Below are 17854 nucleotides of genomic sequence, written 5' to 3'. Positions count from 1 at the left end.
AGACGAATATTTAGCGAAGGGCCAGCCGACGAGAGCATACAGGTCGCAGTGGTGGGTGGTATATGGGGCTTTGGTGACTAAACGGATGGCACTGTGATAGACTGCATCCAGTTTGCTGAATAGAGTGTTGGAGGCTATTTTGAAAATGACATTACCGAAGTCAAGGATTGGTAGGATAGTCAGTTTTACGAGGGTATGTTTGGCAGCGTGAGTGAAGGTAGCTTTGATGCAAAATAGAAAGACGATTCTAGATTTAATTTTGGATTGGAGATGCTTAATGTGAGTCTGGAAGGAGAATTTACAGTCTAGCCAGATGTAACAGGGTTATATTGGTGATTCCCCTTGCCACTTTATTGTTGAGCCAATGGGTTTTTGGTTTGAGTTTGTTTTGCCTTCACCTACTCAACATGGCATCTTATTGGCTGGATTGCGTAGCTTGCTTACGAGGGGGGATGTTCCAGTTAGAATCGTCCCAGTGAACAAGCACCAAACCAGCGGTAAGTTGTTGTTTGCAAAGCACTGTACATCAAAAGTGTTTTTTATACTCTCAAGTGATGATTTAAATGTAAAATTTATATCAAATTGTTTGTAAATGTTATTCGAACATCACACATAAGATGCAGCGGTTTTTGGAGAATATTTGTTGTGCATTTTGTTGTAGAGAATTCCCTTCAGTACTAGCTAGCAACTTACTGTGTCTGGTGGGGGGAGTTCATATATTTTGTACAGTGCGTGAGTGCAGAGTTGGATGGTGAGACGTGCATTGCATGACGTGCAATTTTGTGTCGTTCTTATCAGAATAAATCTACATGACTGGTGCTACATGTTGGAGTTCCGTGTCGATGACTGATTGTACACAACGCAAGAAGAGTACTGTTACACAGACACCTAGGTATTAATAGTTGTCCACATATTCAAGTCAGAACCATCCAGAGTAGTGGTGCTGGATGGGCAGGTGCGGGCAGCGATAGGTTGAAGAGCACATATTTAGTTTTACTAGCGTTTAAGAGCAGTTGGAGGTCACGGAAGGAGTGTTGTATGGCATTGAAGCTCATTTGGAGGTATGTTAACACAATGTACAAAGAAGGGCCAGATGTATACAGAAGGGTGTCGTCTGCGTAGAGGTGGATCAAGGAATCACCCGCAGCAAGAGCAACATTGTTGGTATATACAGAGAAAAGAGTCGGTGTGAGAATTGAACACTGTGGTACCTCCATAGAGACTGCCAGAGGTCCGGACAACAGGCCCTCTGATTTGACACACTGAACTCTGTCTGAGAAGAAGTTGGTGAACCAGGCGAGTCAGTCATTTGAGAAAAGAAGGCTGTTGAGTCTGAGAATACGGTGATTGACAGAGTCAAAAGCCTTGGCCAGGTTGATGAAAACGGCTGCACAGTACTGTCTTTTATCGATAGCGGTTATGATATCGTTTAGTACCTTGAGCGTGACTGAGGTGCACCCGTGACCAGCTCGGAAACTGGATTGCACAGCGGAGAAGGTACGGTGAAATTCAAAATGGTCAGTGATTTGTTTGCCTGTTTGTTTGCCAGCTGAAAAGGTGGCGCGGGGAATTCAAAAATATTCTTTCAAAATATTTATCTTTCACACATTAACAAGTCCAATACAGGAAATGAAAGATGAACAAGATGTTTATCTACCCATCCTGTCCGATTTTTAAAAATGTTTTACAGCGAAAACACAACATATATGTTAGACCACCACCAAATCAAAAAAAAAACACAGCCTTTTTTCCCAGCCAAAGATAGTCACAAAAGCAGGATTAGAGATAAAATGAATCACTAACCTTTTGAAAATCTTCATCAGATGACACTCATGACATGTTACACAATACATTTATGTATTGTTCGATAATATGCATATTTATATCCATAAATCTCGGTTTACATTGATGCCATGTTCAGAAATGCCTCCAAAATATCCGGAGGAATTATAGAAAGCTACGCCAGATAACAGAAATACTCATCATAAACTTTGACTAAAGATACATGTTCTACATATAATTAAAGATACACTGGTTCTTAATGCAACCGCTGTGTCAGATGTTTTAAAAACCTTACGAAAAAAGCCTACCATGCAATAATCTGAGACAGTGCTCAGACGTAAATATATTTCTCCGCCATGTTGGAGTCAACAGAAATACGAAATTACATCATAAATATGGAACGATGGTGACATCCACAGACAAATGCGCCACAGGGAAATTGCATTCTGCCAAGACAGTGACTATTTCCCCTCCCATTCGGTCAAAGTTCACACCAGAAGCTCCATTCCTTGTTCTACTGAATGAGGACATCTAGTGGAAGGCGTAGGAAGTGCTACCAGATCCATTTCATCCAAAGTGAAAATACTGCCCCCTATCCCCAACAAGTTTTAATCCAGGTGTTCATACTGAACCTAGTCAGGATTAACCCAGGTGTTCATGCTGAACCTAATCAGGATTAACCCAGGTTTTATCATTTAGGCTTACTTACCTGACTCCAGTCTCTGACTAAGACAAATTTAAGCCACGTTCAGGAAAGCTACTTAAATGTCCTAGTTTAACTAGTCCTGGCTTAATCTAAGCCCTGCAGGGTCTGAACCAAACCTAATGTCCAATGGGATTGATCTGTTTGATCCAATTGTTTGTTTCAGTTTTCAGTTGTCGAATCCTTTAACGAATTGTTGATTTCAGAACTTCAGAAGTGATACATACCAGGAACTATTTTGACATAGTAGAGGATATACTGAATTGATACTGTTTTTCATACTAAGATGGACCAAGATATGTGCTCATTGGTTTTGCAAGAGGGTGGCAGGTAGCCTAGTGGTTAGAGCTGACAAGGTAAAAATGTTGTTCTGCCCATGAACAAGGCAGTTAACCTACTGTTCCATGGTGGGCAATCATTGTAAAGAATTGGTTCTTAACTGACTTGCCTAGTTAAATAAAATTAAAATTTAGTCTGTTTCAGTCATGAGGTTAATTTGTTTTGCAATATGTTCAAATCAAGCTTTATTTATACAGCACATTTCAGACATGGATGCAACACAATGGCTTCACAGGAAAAAACAATGAAAATAAACAGAAATATTTAGTACACAACAAACATAAAAGTATAAAAAAACAGAAGATTAACAACTGAAAAACTAATGAGCATCCTAAGGAAATGCCATTGATTAAAATATTAACAATTGGATGCAATATTCAACCATAACGAGATGGACAAGCGAGCACAGGTGTGACACCAATCAGTGCACCCTACGTGCTAGCGAGCTATACGGGCTAAAGTCCAACCTCAAAACATACATGGAAAAACCAAAGCCTGTAATACCTTCCCCTTTAAGACAACAAATATATCCTATATTTTTGTTGGACAAGTTTGCTCACCACCAACAGAAAACAACTTCCATTTCTCATTATAATCAACTACAATATAAACATGGTGTCTACTGGCTGTCAATTAAAAACAAGAAAAAAACACATATTTCTAAATAATAATATACAATCATAACTTTTCTCCTTTTTCTTTCTATAGAATCCTAAAACTCACTAGCTTCTAGAACTCTCGCCTTCCTAAAATTCACTAGCTTCTAGAACTCTCGTCCCCTTGGAACGAGCCCAAACACAACTCAATTCCAACACGGAAAAACGTGCAAAAATCCAATCAGGAAGTGACTCTTATTTTGAAACCCATGTCTTTCTATGCATCCCTATTGCCCATTGAAAGGGATATCAACCAGATTCCCTTTTATGTGGCTTCCCTAAGGTGTCTACAGCCTTTAGACATAGTTTCAGGCCTTTATTTTGAAGAATGAGCGTAAACGACTACATTGCGTAAGTGGCCAGCTGGGGACTCTCAAAGTGATTCTTGCGTAAAAGACAGAGGTAGTCATTTTTCCTCTCGCTCCTACTGAAAAGCCAATTGTCCCGATTGATATATTATCGAATAGATATTTGAAAAACACCTTTAGGATTGATTATAAAAAACGTTGGCCATGTTTCTGTCGATATTATGGACATAATTTGGAGAAAAAATGTTGCCGTTGTTGTGAACGCTATTTGTGGTGGATTTCTCAACATAACGTGACCAACAAAAGGAGGTATTTTGGGTATAAAAATAATATTTATGGAACAAAAGGAACATTTGCTGTCTAACTGGGTGTCTCGTCAGTGAAAACATCCGAAGATCATCAAAGGTAAATGGTTAATTTGATTGCTTTTCTGATTTTCGTGGCCTAGCTTCCTGCTGCTAGCTGGACATAATGCTATGCTAGGCTATCGATAAACTTACACAAACACTTGTCTTGCTTTGGCTGTAAAGCATAATTTCAAAATCTGAGATGACAGGGTGATTAACAAAAGGCTAAGCTGTGTTTCACTTTATTTCACTTGTGATTTCATGAATATGAATATTTTCTAGTGTTTTTTTTTTTTTTACCGTTGCGCTATGCTAATTAGTGTAGTTGATGACAATTCTCCCGGATCCGGGATGGGTAGTTCCAAGAGGATATACTAAATAGCCTCAATCTGTTTAAAACGATAATGTTGACCTCATGGATGGCCAGTCTTTGTATTCATAGTGTAGTGAATTCAGGGGGTAGCCCTGAGCTGAACTCAAACCTGGGTCCAGTGACTGTCAAGCCAACACCTTATAACTGTTACGCAAAGATTTCTTAACTTCTTGACGAGGTCGCTAGGTGTGAGGTTGCTAGGTGTTAGGTTACGGTTGCTACAATAGCTTTCTCCTTCCCCCATCCCTCACATGTTTACCAAACCAAGTCTCTGGGCAACCATTTTGTTTCTGTTTAAAAAACCTGCACAACCCAGCAATCTGCAGTTCAAACAATAACAAATCTGTCATTCCACCACTGTTTTGGTAATACAATGATTATGGGGTTGGAGAAATGTAACTACAGACAGATAGACCTATGGATGCAAGGACTGACCATCCATGATATCAACATTATAGTTTTAACCATGTTGAGGCTATACAGTGTTGATTTACATTGTTTCTAAACAGAGTTTAAGAGTTTAAGAATCAATGGCTATAAATATATAAATAATTTGAAAGTCACAATATGGATGTAGCAATTGCAGATTTCCACTTTAACACCAAACATCAGTCCAACAACTGCAGAGTTTGTGGCTCTGTTTTTAAGACAGTACTTACTAGTGTTAATCAGGGAACAGTTTCTCAAAACCATCTTATGGCTAAATTCATCATTAGAACTATTGGATGTCTTAAGATGCGTTTGGGAAACCGGGCCCAGATATCCAGTTTCCTCCTCTTCTTCCTCCTCCTTTTTCGATGTAACAGTCATCTCCCCCTCCTCCCCTTTCACTCTATAAACTGCATCCTCATCTTCTTTTACTGTAACATCCTCCTCCTCTTTCACTCTGAATGCCTCTTCCTCTTCTTTCACAGTAACGGCCTCACCCTCTACTTCTTGTTTTACTGTGATATCTTCCTCCTCTTCATTAGAAGGAGGAGAGTAGCTTAGTGACCGCATGGTCGGGGATGTTAGCTAGGCTAATGCTAACTTAACCAGACCGCTAGCTGACTAAAAGCTGAAAAATAACAACAACACCGTAAATATTAAATTAAATCGGATAACTAAGTAGACGACAGAAGTGGGTTTAAAACACAGTGGCTAATATACACTAAACGCAGTTTAGTAAAATGTTTATTTTGTTTTCAGACAAGAAGTTAAAGTGTAGGACGCCTGAGTTTTTACTCACCAGTGTAACAACACAGTGTGGTTAAAGACTTAGTAACTTAGTTGCATTGAAGATCTGGTTCCCTATAAGCACAAAAATATATGTTTTTGAATTTTTGAATCACATATGTATTAATTTATTTTGGGATTCTGGGTAATCCACAGTAGATTTATGGAGAATTGCTGTGGGTTGAAAATAGAATTGTCCCTGGATCGAAAAGTATAAAGTTGACATTACATCATAAAATCCACCTTTTACATCAAACATTAGCAATTTATGTTTTAGTAACTTCTGTTGTTGATTTGGTGTCAAATAAGCCTCTTTATATGTTATTTGCCGAATCTCAGTTTTCCATGTGGGTTTCTGTTACGGAGTCTAGTTGATAGGTATTCGACTAACCGGACTGTTCCCTGGACTCCACGTGTAGGGATTTGTACAATGCACAAACAAGGCTATTGAACTTGACATTGGTGTCTGTCTTTATTCCTTTATCCAACATATTGTAACGACCCTGGGTTTAAAAACGCGTAAATCGACCCTGCCGCTCGAGCATGCTTTAACGGCACAGTCGATAGGGCGCCGGACCTCGGGCTCGAAAGTCGAGGGCACGAGACCTGCTCCCTGCTGTTTCATTACAATATCATACTGAAACATGGTATCAGAATTGGCTCGGAAAACACACGTTTGTTATTTTTGTAGCTAAGTACAGTATAGGCGCAGTTACGTTCCATATGCGAACTGGGTCTTCAGAGGAGAGGAAGGCTGAGGAGGGATGGAAGGATGAATGGATCAGTCAGTCAATAAAGTGTAAAGCTGCTGTCTGACAAAATCACTATTTTAGTAGTTCATTAAAGTAAATAAGTGTTTATGACTGCTGAATACCAACAATCAATCACTTAGATAATGTATTTTCAGGTAGAGATACATCTTTGGGATGTCCCTAGCTCATTGAAGTTGACATTTAAAATGGTTAAGGTAGGGGTTAAGGTTAGGGTTTAGGGTAGGGATGTCCCAAGAATCCCAGATAGCATTGACCATCATGCATTCTTCTGTCTCTTTTACATAGCAGGTGTAAAATAAACAGACAAGACAAGTAGGCAGGCAGTGCATTATGGTCATTGTAGTTTAACAAATAGCATCTAATTATGCCAATCTGTATGTGGGGTTGTTAGAGAAGAATGTGATTGACAGCCATAACAATCCATTCTAGCACCTCATCAGGCTCTGTAAATGGCTTCATTGATGACGTGTTCCTTCTATTCCAGGGGACAACAGAGGAACTTCATCGATTCCACTCCATCAATACAAGCAGTGAACATCTGAAATTCACCCTGACCTTTGATGCATGAAACAAGTTATCTGGACATTTTGATTAAGAGGGAGGGGTGTGGCTTTAGCACAGACTTATACAGGAAGCCGACGGAGAGGAATTCCCTGTTAAGCGGAGACAGCTTCCACCCTACACCCCTAAAAAACAATTGTAATACTTGAGTAAAGAAAACATTTAAAATGTAAATTAGTCATTTTAATTTTGTAAATTTAAAACAAAAACATAATTATTTGTACTCGTAGGTAACCAGATCATGGATGCAACTCAGTTACTAAGTCTTTAACCACACTGTGTTGTCACACTGGTGAGTAAAAACTCATGCTTCCTATCCTTTAACTTTTTGACTGAATATAAAATATACATTTTACTGAACTGTGTCCAGTCAGCAGATGGACTTTAGGCCGCCCGTTGTGACTCCGTCAAGAATTCAGCAGAGCAAGTTTGTATGAAGGTCTGGTTATTAAATGGGTTCATAGTTCAATAGTAATATCCTCTAAAACCCTCTGGTGATGAACTTTGCTGCCCTGTTTCCAGTTGTCCACATGGCTGGGAGAACCTATTCAAGTAAGTAAGTAAATAGATTTTTTAAATGTAAAAAAAACGATGTATTATTAACTAACTAGCTACAGTGCAGGCTAACTCAAATGAGCTGCTAAATGAGCTATCTAGCCAACTTCAAATACTGTATAGATAGATAGCTAGCTAAGTAAATGAAATATCAGCAACTACCTAACTTCATATTAGCTAGCTATCTATTTATCACTGTTAAAAACAAACTCCAAATGCATTTGTAGGTAGCTAGCTAACAGCCATGGAGGAGGGTGAAAGGATAGCAGCACCAACTGTCAGTGCGAGAGCAGGCTATTCTGTAAATGGCAGGTACTTTTGTGTAGTTCCTGTCCCTAGAAGTGAGGATGGAGCTAATAGTAACATAATATTCAGTGTGGTGTAATTTGACTATAATGAAGTGTGTTTCTTGTGAGGTTTTCTGTCCTCAGATAAAAAGCTCTATGAAAGCCAGTCTACATATAAAGAGGTCCCAATGAAGAGCAGTGGTTCTCAGTCCTGGGGACTCCAAGAGGGGCACATTGTTGTTTTTTCCTCAGCACTGCACAGCTGATTCAAATGATCAACTCATCATTAAGCTTCAAGTGGTATTTATGTATTCATTTTTGATGCTATCCTTGATATGATCCACACATATGTGTGCCCATGCATCTATCAATCCAATGTTATCATGATTTGTTATCAGGAATATTATACTTTAGTAATCCACAATGACCTGGTGATATAACAGTCTAATAATTACATTGTCTTCCATATTCCTACAGATACCTTCAAATCGATTTCCTACAGTTCCTGTGTAGGGCACTGCAAGGTTGGTTGACCAGGGTCATCTGGGACTGCCTCCTGGAGGGATTCAGGTGTGTGAAGGCTACCCGTGTCCTGCGTAACTTCATGAGGATGGACACGAGGACCAGGAGGGGATCTGCAGCTCGCCGCAGTGTGCCAGAGGAGGAGTCTGCTGCTCTGCAGGATGTTTCAAGGATGAGGTTCAACAATGCAGCGAGAGGCAATCCGTGCGCAGGATATCTTCACCTCCTACTCCTTCAAAGAGGGTGCTGTTCCCTGGCAACACCATAGACTACACTATGCACAACCAAAGGCTATTTTAAGAGCCATTCACATTGCAATAAGAGTATTCTTCCATTTACTTAGCTATGTCAACTGCAGTTATTCAATTCACAGTTTCTCTCGCTTTGATTTCTACTTCTCATGTGAGGGTGCTGTTTAGGTAAGGGTGTGGTGTCTGTTTTAAAACAAAACAGGCTATTTTAAATCACCCATATTGAAAAAATGTTGAACAATTAGACACCCTATAACCCACACCTACACACTCATGCATCAATCTGATTGATGGATGGTGTTATGCAGTAAGCAGGTTCAGGTGTATAACTGTGGCTCCTTCCACCTTCAAAAAATAGGCAAGAAGGCCAACCATGGAGAATAGTAAGACACTTCATTATTTCTATAACTACGCTATATTGTTTGCCCATTCATGTTTTTCAGCATAAAGTACTCTGCAGCCACGTAGTGTGGTGGACACCAGGTGAGGCCACACACAGATTCCTGTTGAACACTGTTAGGGTTGCGTCAATTCGAATCTGGTATCAGAACAAGTTATAACACCTTTGATGGGGAGAACATCCACGCCCTCGAGGACGTCCCCATGGGACTTGGGCTCTGCTAGGGCTGTATTTTTTATTTTCCCTTAAATTTCCCCAAAATGTCAGAAAAACACTTATGTTGTTAAGTTACTGTGTTCTGGGGAGAAGAGAAGTTGGGGTGGAGATACCAGGGCCGGTCATAAAGATGGCAAACTTCCTAACATAACTAAGTGAATATGATATACACACTAAAGCTAAAAAAATTGTATTTAGCATCAAGTCAACAATATTGTTAGTTTACCTATGATTCATTTTTAATGTTTTTATTGTACCCCATTATTTATTTTTGAAATGTCATGAAAAGCTCTATACAAAGTAAATGTATTATTTATTATGGTCTGACATGTTTGCAGAAATGTTGCAATTTTGTAATGTGTTTTGATTGGTCAATTGTTTTGTAAATATTAATTCACATTTGTGGTGCCACTAAATAAACAATGAATTATTTAAATCAATATTGTTATTATTATTATTTTTTTTTATTATTATTTTATTTATTATTATTAGTTTTTATAATGGAGGGTGGGAAGGGAGTATTTAAAAAATGAACCCCAAAAGGTTATTTGAGGAACCACAATAAGTTCTTCAAATAACTTTTAGGGGTTCCCCCAGTTTCAATTTGAAGAACCCCTAAATGATACTCCAGGAACCTTTATTTTTTAGAGTGTATATGGATAAAAGTCACCTTGTCCGAGAGACATTTACATAGTTATACACAACCCATTTTGGGATGACTATTTTGGGGTGTAATAGGGGCCACAACAGACAGACCTGATATCGCCCATAATTCGATGTCCTTGGACTGGTTATGACCAAAGTTATTCTATTTAGCTACACTTCGTAGTACATTTTTACAATATAATAAATGTTTCTGATGCCACATCGCCTGTGCTGCCATCCTGTTAGAAGGTAACAGATTATTTTATTACAATGGTTCAATTGGATTTTCATTGTGTCCAATGGTGTTATTTGCCCCCTAGTGGATGTTTCTGGTACTTAGAAAGACTACGCAAACAGGAAGTAGAGAATTTGTTCTGCACGCATAGAAGCAGCTACAAACAACGCTACGGTGCAGGTCTTTCAATGTAGTTATTTCTTGTCACGCTTCAGCCTTGGAAAATATTTGTTTGTAAGTTCAATTCAAGCATTTAGCTAATGATTATAATCTTGTTATTGATAGAGTTGCTTACGTATCAACTTTATATGTTCTCCAAGTTGAGAGAGCAGCTGCTGCTGCGTTGGCTGAAGCTGCAGCCTTTGAAGAAGCTGTAGAAGCAGAACGCAGAGAGCTTCGCAAAGAACTAGACACAGGGACACAGCCCTTAAGTCCAGTCCAACGTACATGTGAGTATGTGCAACAACATGCTAGGCCCTACTTTGCTGAACTTCCATTTTAAGTGGAGAAACAAGAGCTTAGTGTTGACCCAGCTACATGCCACAATCTAGAAAGTAGCAAACAACGGAGCATAAGCAGAGACTCTCCGTTCAAAAGGAATGAACAGCAGCATGGTGGAAATGGAAAACAAGCCCACTTCCAGTCACACACACAAAACTTCCCTGAGTCACAAGTGGCACCAGACCTCATCAAGTACCTCCTACGCCGTGAGATGGTGAGTTCCGGACTCCTGAAGTTTGATGATCGTCCTGAAAATGATTGGGCATGGAAAGCATCCTTTCTCAATGCGACCAGAGACTTGAATTTATCAGCCGGGGAAGAGTTAGATCTAATTACCAAGTGGCTAGGGGCAGAGTCGTCTGAGCAAGCAAACAGAATTAGATCTGTCCATATTTTCAACGCAACAGCAGGACTTAACATGGTCTGGCAACGACTAGAAGAGTGCTATGGTACACCCGAAGTGATCGAGAATGCACTGTTGAAGAAAATTGAGGATTTTCCAAAACTGGCTAACAAAGACAATCACAAACTAAGAGAACTAGACATTCTTCTCGAACTGGAGTGTGCTAAAGTAGAAGGGTACCTTCCAGGCCTCGCTTATCTGGACACATCTCGGGGGGTAAACCCTATTGTAGAGAAACTTCCATTCAGTTTACAAGAAAAATGGATAGCACAGGGATCCAAATATAAGGAGGACTATCGGGTAGCATTCCCACCATTCTCGTTCTTCTCGAGATTCATCAGGAATCAGGCGAAAATTAGAAATGACCCCAGCTTCACCCTCTACACCTCAACTAACCAGGTGCCCATGAAAAGTGAGAAACCTGCCAGGTACAGCAGCAAGACACCTGTGACTGTATACAAGACAGATGTGTCATCTGAGGCCTCAGACCACCAAACCAAACCCAGTAAGACAAAGGTTGAAAACCCTGACCATCACTGTCCAATACATAACAAGCCTCATCCTCTTAAAAAGTGTTGTGGGTTTAGATACAAAACTCTAGATGAGCGCAAATCATATCTCAAAGACAATGGCATTTGTTTCCGATGTTGTGGGTCAACTCAGCACAGAGCTAAAGACTAAGGTTTCAATCAAGTGCTCTGAGTGCGACAGCGACAGGCATCTTGCTGCTCTGCATCCAGGCCCAGCCCCTTCATATACAGACACCGCTACAGCAGAGAAAGAGCATGGTGGGGAGCAAGGTGACGATGCTCTTCTATCTGTCACCTCAAAGTGTACAGAGATCTGTGGTGAGGCAGTCAATCCAAGATCATGTTCAAAAATATGCCTAGTCAAAGCTTATCCGGCTGGGAAAAGAGAGAAAGCTGTCAAAATGTATGTAGTGCTTGATGAACAGAGTAACAAATCTCTGGCCAAGACAGAGTTTTTCAGTCTCTTCAACATCAATGACAACTCTGCTCCATACACCATGAAGATGTGTTCTGGGGTAACAGAGACTTCGGGCAGGAGAGCCGTCAACTTCATGGTGGAGTCTATAGATGGACACATGCAGCTCACTCTCCCTACTCTAATAGTGTGATATGATGCCAGACGATAGGATGGAGATTCCCTCCCCCGACATTGCGTATCATCATCCCCATCTGCAACCAGTTATGGACAAAATTCCAGCAGTGGACCCAGACGCTCCCATCCTTCTGCTCTTAGGACGAGACATCTTAAGGGTACACAAGGTACGAGAGCAAATCAATGGGCCCCACGACACTCCTTATGCACAGCGACTCGACCTCGGGTGGGTCATCGTGGGTGAGGTCTGTCTGGGAACGGCTCACCGACCAGCCAATGTTAACGTGTTCAGGACAAGCATACGTCAAAATGGTCGCTCATCCTATCTGAGCCCTTGCCCTGACATCATCCAGGTAAAAGAGAACTACAACAGCGTAGCTCAGAAACACATCTCTCCCTCTACAGTGCACTCGAGAGATCCAATCACAACTGTGAACACAGACAGCCTGGGATGTTCCGTGTTCGACAAAACACAAGACGATGATAAACCAGCACCATCAGTGGAGGACAAAGCCTTCTTGGACATTATGGACAAACAGGTTTTCCAGGATGATGGAAACAACAGGGTGGCTCCACTACCCTTTCGCCCCACTAGACGTCGCCTCCCTAATAACAGGGAGCAGGCCATGAACCGTCTCACATCACTTCGCAGGACTTTAGACAAAAAGCCTGACATGAAGCGTAATTTTATTGACTTCATGCAAAATATGCTGGATAACGACCAAGCCGAACCTTCACAGCCACTCGAGGGAGACAAAGAACGTTGGTATCTGCCCATATTTGGTGTTTACCATCCACAAAAGCCTGAACAAATACGAGTAGTATTTGACTCCAGTACTAAGTGTCAAGGAGTGTCACTTAACGATGTTCTGCTCAGTGGTCCAGACTTAAACAACACACTCTTGGGTGTCCTAATGGGTTTCCGCAAGGATTGCATTGCACTAACAGCAGATGTGCAACAAATGTTTTACTGTTTTGGTGTACGTGAGGATCACAGAGATTACTAAGGTTTCTCTGGTATGAAGACAACAACCCAGATAGAAACATAACCGAGTACAGGATGAAAGTGCATGTATTTGGGAACAGCCCTTCACCAGCCGTAGCCATCTACTGCATGAGACGAGCAGCGCTACAGGGTGAGAAGGAACACGGGTCAGAACCCAAGCAATATGTAGTGAGGAACTTCTACGTCGATGATGGTCTGACATCAGTAGCTACTACAGAAGAAGCTATCAACATTCTAAGAAAAACACAAGCAATGTTGGCGGAGTCCAACATGAAACTACACAAGATTGCATCCAATAGCAAAACAGTTATGGAAGCCTTCCCTATGGAGGACCGTGCGAAAGACTTAAAAGATCTGGACCTAGGAGTGGATCCTCTCCCCTTTCAACGGAGTCTGGGACTTTCCTGGAACCTGGAAACGGACACCTTCTCATTCCAGGTGTCCCACAATGAGAAGCCTTTTACGCGGAGAGGCATCCTGCCCACAGTGAATAGTCTTTATGACCCCCTTGGGTTCGTGGCTCCAATAACAATGCAAGGTAAAGCCTTAATCAGAGAACTCTCTTCTGATCAGAGTGAGTGGGATGCCCCTCTTCCCACAGAAAAAGAAGAGGAATGGAAAATGTGGAAGGAATCTTTGATGGAGTTGGAACATATGAATATTCAGCGGACCTACATCCCAGTCTCCTTGTCTACCACTCAAAGAAGAGAGCTACACATCTTCTCGGATGCCTCTACAGTAGCCATAGGAGCAGTAGCCTACCTGAGAGTTATTGACTCGGAAGGTCAATGCCATGTTGGATTTGTCATGGGGAAATCAAAATTGGCCCCTCGTCCGGCCCACACTATCCCACGCCTAGAACTGTGTGCGGCTTTGCTAGCTGTTGAGATGTATGAACTGATCAAAGACGAAATGGACATTGATGTACATGCAGCCAAGTTCTACACAGACAGTAAGATAGTTCTCGGTTACATCCACAATGTCACCAAAAGATTCTACGTTTATGTTGCCAATAGGGTAACTCGCATCAGGAAGTCTACCCATCCAGATCAGTGGTGCTATGTAAACACTGACAGCAATCCAGCAGACCATGCAACCAGGCCCATACTTGCTGCGCTCTTAAAACACACTAGTTGGTTCTCAGGTCCACCGTTCCTGACCCAAACAAACTCGAGTAAGCCTGAGAACATCAATTTTGACCTTGCAGAGCCTCACAAAGATGCAGAGATTCGACCAGACGTCACTGTCTTTGCCTCTAAAGTTTCTGGAGCTCAACTCGGCTCTCATCGCTTTGAGAGGTTCTCAAACTGGAAAGCTCTCAATCGAGCCACAGCACGACTCATTCATGTTGCCAGATCCTTCCATGAAGGTGCAGACAACAACAGCTGCAGAGGCTGGCATGACTGTAATAAACCATGCAGTACAAGTGAGTTGTTACAAGCCAAAACAGCAATCATTCACTGTGTGCAACATGAAGCCTTCAGAGAGGAATTCAAATGCCTTGAAAAAGGAAAAGAGTTCCCAAAGCAAAGTACACTCAAAAAGCTGAACCCAGTGATTGATGAGGATGGGTTGCTGAGGGTGGGAGGCCGCTTATCCTCCGCCGACATGTTACAAGACGAAAAACACCCTCTCATCATCCCACGGACACATCATGTTGCCACTCTGCTGGTAAGACATTATCACGAGCAAGTGGCTCACCAAGGCCGTCATTTTTCAGATGGAGCTATTCGAGCAGCAGGCTTCTGGATTATTGGGAGCAAACGTCTGGTCTCTGGTATCATTCACAAGTGTGTCACCTGCCGCAAGGTTAGAGGGAGGTTAGTTGACCAAAAAATGGCCGACTTGCCTGCAGACAGACTCACATCTGAACCACCATTCACCAGCGTTGGACTTGATGTGTTTGGACCATGGAATGTCATAACTCGTCGCACTAGAGGTGGTAGTGCAGACTCCAAGCGCTGGGCGGTGCTCTTTACATGTATGTCTACTAGAGCAGTCCATATCGAGCTTATCGAATCCATGTCCACATCCAGCTTCATCAACGCGCTGAGGCGTTTTTTCTCTATCCGTGGTCCAGCAAAAGTGCTACGCTCTGATCGAGGTACAAACTTTATAGGTGCCTGCAGGGAACTGGGTATCGACACAAATGACTCAGAACTGACTAAATACCTCTCAGATAAGGGATGTACTTGGATATTTAATCCTCCACACTCGTCTCATATGGGTGGTTCTTGGGAGAGACTCATTGGGGTTGCCAGACGTATTCTTGATGCTATGCTGTTTCAGACGGGCTCCACTCGTCTCACACATGAGGTCTTGAGCACTCTTTTGTCTGAAGTTATGGCAATAATCAATGCGAGACCCTTAGTGTCAGTATCAACCGACCCTGACATGCCTACCATTCTCACACCCTCAATGTTACTTACACAAAAGACCAGCGCTACCTCAGCCCCTTCTGGATACTTCAGCATGAACGACCTTCATGGAAAACAGTGGAAGCAAGTCCAGTGTCTTGCTGACACCTTTTGGAAAAGGTGGAGACAGGAGTACCTGACAACGCTGCAGAGACGCAGAAAATGGACAGCAGAAAAGCCAAATGTAAAAGTGGGAGATGTTGTCTTATTGAAAGACAGTCAGGCACACAGAAATGACTGGCCAGTCGGGCTTGTGGTAAAAACCTTTCCCAGTACTGACAAAAAGGTTAGGAAAGTAGAACTAAAAATTGTCAAGCAAGGAGCTGCTAAGGTGTTTCTGAGACCAATCTCAGAGATTGTTGTTCTTCTTTCTGAAGCATCCTAGAGACAAAAGATAGAAAGGGCATTATTTGTTTCTTGATATGTTTTATTTCATAGTGGCACAATTTCATTATACCAGTGTGCTGCCATCCTGTTAGAAGGTATGCAAACGAATTGTAAAATATACAATACTGTAGTTTTGTTACTGTTCCTAGTGTAATATGCTTTGTTATTCTACATAAATGGTTGTACATTATTAGAGTAATGAAAGGAGCCAATTACCATATGAGTAACAATTAGCTATATGGTTTGGCATCATGCCAGATGCATGGTACCTTAGCGCGTGCTTTGTATTTATGCAACTTCAAATGTATAATGTACAGCTACTGTCGGTGTGAATTGAATACTAAAGTATATTCTTTTCTGTATTTTGCAGTTTCACAACATAAACGTTTTCAATATATTCATTCAAGAAAAGTCACGCCTTGAGTTTTATTGAAGACTTAGTTGTTAGCTATCTGTCTAGTTTTGCATGGGAACGCAACTCAAGGGCAGAATATCGCCCGTTTTCAAAGGGAGTCGTTGGTTTTTAGGGGCAGTCGCTTTTTAGCTTTTTGTCTGAAAGTATTTTCTCAACTGTGATACCAACTCCAGTCAGCAGATGGCGATGTGCATCTTTCAGGTGATTCTGCCACTGTAATGTATAATCAGGTAGGCGGGACGCTTCTTCAACATCAACAGCTAGTCAGCCACCTTGGTTCACTCTAACTTTATGGAAAAAGTTTTGTTCAATGAATCGAGTTCCCTCTCATACTGGGAAGAACCCCCTAGGCCTTAAGGGCAGTTTTATTTCAAATGTTGTACCCGGACAGCGACAATCCAATAAACGTTTTATAGTTACATCGTTAGGGTAACTTACCCTAAAGTGGACACACTCCCATCAGTTTCTGAGACAACTGCCCAGACTTTGTAGACTGTAATAATGCTTAAACCTCATCTTTATCAAATTATCCATTAAATAAACCAACTCAACCTACTTTGTCTACATATGGGTTGTTTAAATTGTATCTAATTATATTCCCAGTATTACTTTATCGATTATACACACATACAATTTATCGTATTTTCATATATTCACAGAACCCATATAAAACGTAAGAAATTCTCAGGTACTCACGCACGACAACAATTCCATTTGCTTTTTCAAGGACTCTCCATAGCCACGAAGCAGCTCTCCAAACATATTCCCAGCAGAACAAAAAATAAACTAAACTATAGATCTCAGTTACAATCCAAACTTCAGATTAAGACTCAATCACACAATTCCATTCCCAAACATACCTAATCAATTAGTTGTTTTTCAACCATATTTTAACCTACAGGAATATTTTCACATTTTTATGTCATGGTTAGTTCCTAGGATAATGTAACTCATACATTTACATCTTTCAATACTTCTAAAATGGGATCCAGGTTTAAAATAATTACAGGTTTTAAACAATTACAGGTGCACCTTACTATCTTATACACGTCTTCACTAGTAACCACAGATTCTAGTATTCATCCAGTTCACACAGATAGCTAGCTGCCTCTGCCCTGTTTACGCCTCCAAGGTGCCCCCCCTCACACAGGAATAAACACTCAGAGCCTACAAGCCTTTTCTAGAAACTCCACTTGTTTCGCTCACCTTTTTCTTTTTTTTTTTTAAACTACGTTTGAGATGTGGTATCCACTCGGCTCGCTGCCTCTCAGATCAAAGATGGGTCCATCTGCTCCGTTCCCAAAGTGTGGTCTCCTGAGATTCCAAGTTTGAGGGATCCCTCGTGTACCATTTACCCAGGTCGTCAGGAGCATCACCAAGTGAAGATTCACATCCCCAAATGTGGTTAATTTCTTTAATATCAAATGAGACAAAC

General features: G+C 41.2%; 1 protein-coding gene and 1 pseudogene across 1 annotated transcript; both read left to right on the top strand.

Moving 5' to 3' along the window:
* LOC139424753 (zinc finger protein ZFP2-like) overlaps nucleotides 1-17854 on the top strand; it is a 122209-nt pseudogene that overhangs the window by 74346 nt on the left and 30009 nt on the right.
* On the top strand, nucleotides 12215-16011 carry LOC139424140 (uncharacterized). The gene is made up of 2 exons (XM_071175832.1): nucleotides 12215-12956; nucleotides 13220-16011. The coding sequence occupies exons 1-2, from the start codon at nucleotides 12215-12217 to the stop codon at nucleotides 16000-16002; spliced, it is 3525 nt and encodes a 1174-aa protein (XP_071031933.1). The 3' UTR covers nucleotides 16003-16011.

This window comes from Oncorhynchus clarkii, chromosome 13, assembly GCF_045791955.1.
Source record: "Oncorhynchus clarkii lewisi isolate Uvic-CL-2024 chromosome 13, UVic_Ocla_1.0, whole genome shotgun sequence".
Lineage (NCBI taxonomy): Eukaryota > Metazoa > Chordata > Actinopteri > Salmoniformes > Salmonidae > Oncorhynchus > Oncorhynchus clarkii.
Note: the sequence above shows the minus strand (reverse complement) of the source record. Positions and strands in the feature narration are given on the sequence as shown.